General features: G+C 34.8%; 1 protein-coding gene across 1 annotated transcript; it reads right to left on the bottom strand.

The window, feature by feature from the left end:
* Positions 1-2,179: 2,179 nt before the first annotated feature.
* On the bottom strand, positions 2,180-3,585 carry atoh7 (atonal bHLH transcription factor 7). The gene has a single exon (XM_014992294.2). It carries the CDS (start codon positions 3,118-3,120, stop codon positions 2,686-2,688), a length of 435 nt encoding a protein of 144 aa, XP_014847780.1. The 5' UTR covers positions 3,121-3,585; the 3' UTR covers positions 2,180-2,685.
* Positions 3,586-6,000: the final 2,415 nt, after the last annotated feature.

Raw genomic sequence — 6,000 nt, 5'->3', positions numbered from 1 at the left:
AAACCACATACATTCAAAACTATCACACAATAACTGAAACATTACTTTGTATATAAAATTAAAACATATCTAACTAGAGAAAATCATCTTCCACCAGTATACATTCAATAAAAACACAATAAATAACCCAAAGCAAAACTATAGCACAATGGCTCCCAATGAACAGTTAAAAGTTGTAAAGTAAAATGCACATTAATTATGACAAATGTTAAAAAATACATATACAAAACATGGCAAAATTGCACTTTAAATACTGTATATAATAAAATTAATCAAAAATAACTGTTAAAATATTAATACTCGTAAAGAAAACACAGCTGATTCCATCACAGTTACTGAATGGCGACAGAGAAAGGAGAACGGGGGCCATCAGTTACCAGTTGCTATGGTAACCACCAACCGTAAATAGTAAGTTAGCATAACTTTTTGACTAATCGAAACGAACTTGGAGATTAAATAAACCAAATTTTGACACACTTCACATCTATAATATTGTTAAAATAAATCTCTGTTACATAATAGGTATCTTTTCTCTCATTTATGTTCTCTTTTTAGACGTTTAATGAACATTTCTAGATAAAAACATCGGAAAAAAGGAAGCAACTCCACAGCCTGTTAGCTGAGCAGCCGCCTGATTAAAAAGTGAACATTGTTAACATTATTTGAACGTTAAAATTAATGCACAGCGTTTAGGGAGGACTGTGTTTGGGTGTTCATGCTTCAGTGGCTCTGAACACAGCCATTACACACGGCCATTATCACGCAACAGAGTTTAATTTCTTTCTCCCCCGCCTCCCAAGCTAGGACCTTTGCACGTATGCGTCCTTCATCTGCCGCTTGTGCCACCGCTCAAACGGTCACAAGATCTGATTTAAGTGAAGTCAAGGCTTAGATTTGATAAATATATCAACTTTCTTTAACTTCTTAAAGTTAAGGCAGTTGAACAAATTAAATCAGTCGTTTCTGGGTGTCCTTCCAGAAGTTTCTCCATTAAACTTTGAAGTAAAAACTTCTTCCTAAATGTACAATTAATCCCAAAATGGCTTAAAAGTTACCTTTTAGGACAATATCCAAACTTTTTGTCATGTTAATTCTAAAAACTACAATAAAATTACAATTTTTAAGAAAGTTTTCACTGCTCAACAATAAACTAAGCATATATGTATACAATAATTCTAACTGAACAAGTTTTTGTAGAAAATTTAAGTTTAAATCGTTGTAGATCCAAAACTTTTATAGCTGAAAGACATCCAGTTTACAAACTCTTTTGGGGTCAGATGGAAAAAATAATGAAAAATATTTGGATTTTTTCAGCAATAAGAACAAGATATAGGTCACTATCTCTTTAAAAATGCCTGCTGTATCAAAGTAAATTAAATAAAAGCTGATTTTTGAGTTTTGAATGGTATGTAGATACTTCTGTCACATTAATTTATTGTCTTTTGAGAAAAGGCTGCCTTATTTTGTTTCAGAAACAAACTCTAGAATGAAAAGATTTACTTTTCGTAGAATAACTTTACTTGTTTAGCAATTTTTTTTATTTTTTAAAACTGTCAGTCCTGAGCATAATTACTTAGTCTTTCCTTATTCTTTTATATTTTTACATCCAAAGATAGATATTTATTTAAATATGTCAGTGGTGATCTCAGTTTTTATATATATTGAAATTTGTTTATAAAATCCAACTGATGCCTCATTAAAATGGGTTGCACTTGGTTTTAAACTGGTTTATTTTTACTTTTTACTCCTCTGGTGACGTAGAGAATACGCGTTATCTGAGAGCCCAGCAGCTCTGGGTCAAAGGATGATTTACTCCTCTGAACACTCTCTATGTTATCGCTTGTTTTAGCCACTTAGCGTCATTTTGGCACTATTTAATAGAAAAGCCTTTTAATTGGGAGAAATTAATCAATTGGGACTAGATATGCAACTATCAATTAATGAGTTAATCCAAAGTTGACTGATCTTATCGGTTGATTATTGATTAATTGATAAGCAGGCATTTTGTATCAAGAGGGCCAACTGCATTTCCAACATAAATGGCTACCTTTATCTTATTATAGTGAATGAAAAAAATATTATTTTGTATCAATGATACAATGTCCTGATAAATAAATAGTGACTAAAAGGACTTTAAAAAATATATTTTTATGTAAAGAAGTGGAGAAGTCAGACGAAGTCTTCTCACAAAATAATTTTATTCTTTATGAACACTTTTAAACAAAATAGATGTTTGTGAAAAATAAAATCTATATTTAAACTCTACAAACATGACATCTTAATTCTCACAAAGATTGTCTCACAATTTATCGCAGATTGCACCACATTGCTTTTTTCCCAGGTTACATTAATGATATACAGAATTTACACAACAGAACTTTTTCTATCAAAAAAATATGCAAAAAAAAATGTCCAAAAAACAGAAGCCTCTTTGAGGCTTCAATGAGCTGCAAAATAAATACAGAACAGAAACAATACGAATGTATTTACTGCCTCCCAGACTGGAAGGAAGACCCTCATATTGTCCAACAACATGGCCGACTTTCAGAGGCAGAACTTTGTACTTTCTGAAGCTAAATAGGCGTGTCTCTGTTACAGAAAACATCATTTTTGTACGAACAAACAAAAAAAATGCTGCCTTGAAACCATTTTTACGGCGCCCCCTCTGGCGCAGCGCCCACAGCGTTACGCATGGACATGATGGGCGTCGAACTCATAACAGAAGGACGAGTGGACGTACTCCTGTCCTGCCGGATGCTCGTACCTCATCAGGCATGAGTAACTTTCCGGCTGCATAACATCCAGCTGCAGGTCCAGCCACTGCCGGTGGGGGGCAGCGGGCCTCCGGGTGTCAGTCAGGATCCTGTTGAGGGCCACGATGTAGCTGAGGGCCATCTGCAGGGTTTCGTACTTGGACAGTTTCTTGTCCTGGCCCCACTGCGGGACCACTTTCCGCAGGCGGTCGAAGGCCGTGTTCAGCCCCTGCATCCTCTTCCTTTCTCGGGCGTTGGCCGCCATCCGCCGCCGGGTGGCGGACTCGAATTTCTCTGGTGACTTGGAATCCGGCTCCGAGGATTCGGATCCGGAATCGCTGCAGCTGGGACTTGGACGGGACTTCATGATTCAAAGGCAAAACCAGTTCAAGTTCCTCGCTGGATTTTAAGCGTTTAGCTTCAGAAAGTGTGAGGAGTCGGAGCTGCTGCGGCTTTTATAGGGCGGAGGGGATGAACAGGTGGCAGCAGGTGGAGTCCCGACTCGGGGAAACACGGACCCACACCCACTCTCAGCACACACCCACACTAACAAACCCTAATGAAATTTTAATTATCACTGTCCGGCCGTGCATGGCTTCACTCGGAGCCATGTGTCACAAACACCAAAAGTCGACCATCTGGTAGCGCTGACGGCCCAAACAAACATGCAGAGAGGCTGCTGAACTGGACATTATGCAGTTTTACAAATTAATTCGGTAGCAATAATAATTTAATAATCACATCTATTTTTTTTTCTTCCTGATTTGGAAAACTTTCGGAAAAGTTTAACGTTTTCTCTGCTCTAATCTGCGAGAATTACAGGAGAAGAACAAAGTCGTATTACATATTTATTCTCGAAATATTACGACTTCTCATATTGTTACGACTTTATTCTTGTAATTTTAGTTTTCCTTTTCGCACTAACACTCCGTAGTAAATACTCAGTTACATTTACTTGAATAACTTTTTAAAAAGTACTTTAGAAGTAGTTTTACTATGACTTTTACTTGTATATATTGTAATTGTAAACTGCTGCTATTCTTATTTTAGTGAAAATTCTACCTTGTCCAATGCTAGTAACTTAAATAAACATTTAAACCAAAAAATATAAACAATAGTCGTACACCTGTGTAACTGGGTCTATATTAATAGTTGTATATTTCCACAAAATGTGTTCTTTCATGTATTTGTTTGCTTCTATTTGACTGTTGTTGTGTTCTTCTGTGTCTACTATAAGGGGTTCGGTCCTCCAACTCCGCCTTATTTTCTTCTTCTTTTGTTCAGGGTCCTCCAGGACTATTATAAATATTAAGTTATTAATTTCCTCTTCCCTTTTGTTGTTCGTTCCACTGGGGAGAGGCAAGTTTTATAATCTATTGTAATCCTTTCATTTATAGAGTTCAAATGTTTATTTTTCCTTCTGTATTAATGATAAGTGTTTGGATATTTTTATTTGAGTTGTTATTACACCTTTATATAATTTGTGCATGCTAACTATTATTTTGTATAGATCGGGTTGGAGAACTGGAGCACATGCTAGGTGCTAATGCTAATATCTCCCGATTGACAGGTACGTTAGCGTGGGCCCTTTTGTTGTTCGTTCCACTGGGGAGAGATCGGGTTGGAGAACTGGAGCACATGCTAGGTGCTAATGCTAATATCTCCCGATTGACAGAATAAATAAACGGAGACCGCCTCCAAACCCAGACTTGATGTCTTGTGGTTTGTCTGATCACCACACCAAACACAACGCAGAACTCCACCGGTCACACCTGCAGTTTATGTTAAAGTGAGACCTCTTGTTTATACACCAGCTTTGCAATTCTAATTGAGATTAATAAAATAAAGTACTTTTATTGTCACTAGAAGTACATTAGAACATTCTAATATACACATTATTTACTTCAAGTGTTAATTTTGTGTGAAGTGTAATGTTTTAAACTTATTTATTTTGCCTGAATTTTGTATTTATTTTTAATTTTAGTCTCTAAAATTCCGTTATTTGCACATAACTGTATATTTTTTCTAATTGAATACATCATTTTTTACTCTCACTCGAGTACTTCTTATGGTGATAATCTGAGATTAGCCTGAGGCAGCAGAAGTGTAAGTGAGGGATTTAACCGGCACATTATGAAAGGATTATTGCTTTTACACAATATGGACCAAGATGTTGTGAATGTTGCAGAAACTTAAAGCTGTTGGTTCAAATCCCTTCATGTTGCTTTGTTCACAGTTCAGGAGAAGCATTAATGTGTCTGGTGCTGTTGGTGAACACATGATGCCAAATGAATAATTGATCTGTGAAGTGGTGCAAGAAGTAATACGTCTGTCTCTCTGTCTGTCGTTTCCATCTGCTGAAGCCTAAAGAGCAACTCACACTTAAACTGTTAGCATTTAGCATTTTAAAGTTGCTGCTTCTTGACCTTTAGATAATTTAATCCACTGAAATAAATAAAAACACATTATATTCTAACATCAAAACTCAGTCATAAGTATTCATAAGTTAGAAAAAAAAGCATTTGCAATAAAGGGGTTGAAACGATTAATCTGCTTAATCCCGATTAATCAGTTATTGAAGTAATTGTAAAGTAATTTAGTAATCGATTAATCATTAACTAGAGTGTACACATGAAAAAAGGTCATCTAGTGGAAAAAAAACACACAATCAGAGCAGAAACAGAAATTTAACCAAAACTGTGCACAGATATTTACATTTTGCATTTAAGATAAAAAAGATTTGTTTTAAAAATATGTTTTAGTCAAAATGCCTTAAGTGGGAATTTTAGATTGACTTGGTTCAGGTTTATATGTTACAGGGCATGTTGTTGCATTTTAAGCAGTGAAATGTTTATTTTCTTTAAATTATTTCTTTATTTGCATCTTTTAAAGTAATTCTAATGTTAAAAAAGGCTTATATGTAAGGTTGAAACGATTAATCACAATGAATCAATTATTAAAATAATCGTCAGCTAATTAAGTAATTGATAGTAGAGACTTTAAAAAAGCCACTTGGTGAAAAAACATATTCAGAGCAGCCAAAGCTGTAAAAAAATATACATTTTGCATTGAAATACAACAATTGAATTGAAAAAGGAATTTAATTTTGTTTACCTGCATTTTGCAATATATTTCTAATATTATATAAAAAAGACTGAAAAATTTGCAGAATGTGCCATTTTTAAAAATCTGATTACTTGTCAAAATAATCAACAGAATAATTGATTACTAAAATAATCATCAGTTT

This window comes from Poecilia mexicana, unplaced genomic scaffold (genome assembly GCF_051168715.1).
Source record: "Poecilia mexicana isolate PSO_F unplaced genomic scaffold, ASM5116871v1 scaffold_15, whole genome shotgun sequence".
Lineage (NCBI taxonomy): Eukaryota > Metazoa > Chordata > Actinopteri > Cyprinodontiformes > Poeciliidae > Poecilia > Poecilia mexicana.
The sequence above is the reverse complement of the archived record's forward strand: the minus strand, read 5'-3'. Positions and strand labels throughout refer to the sequence as shown.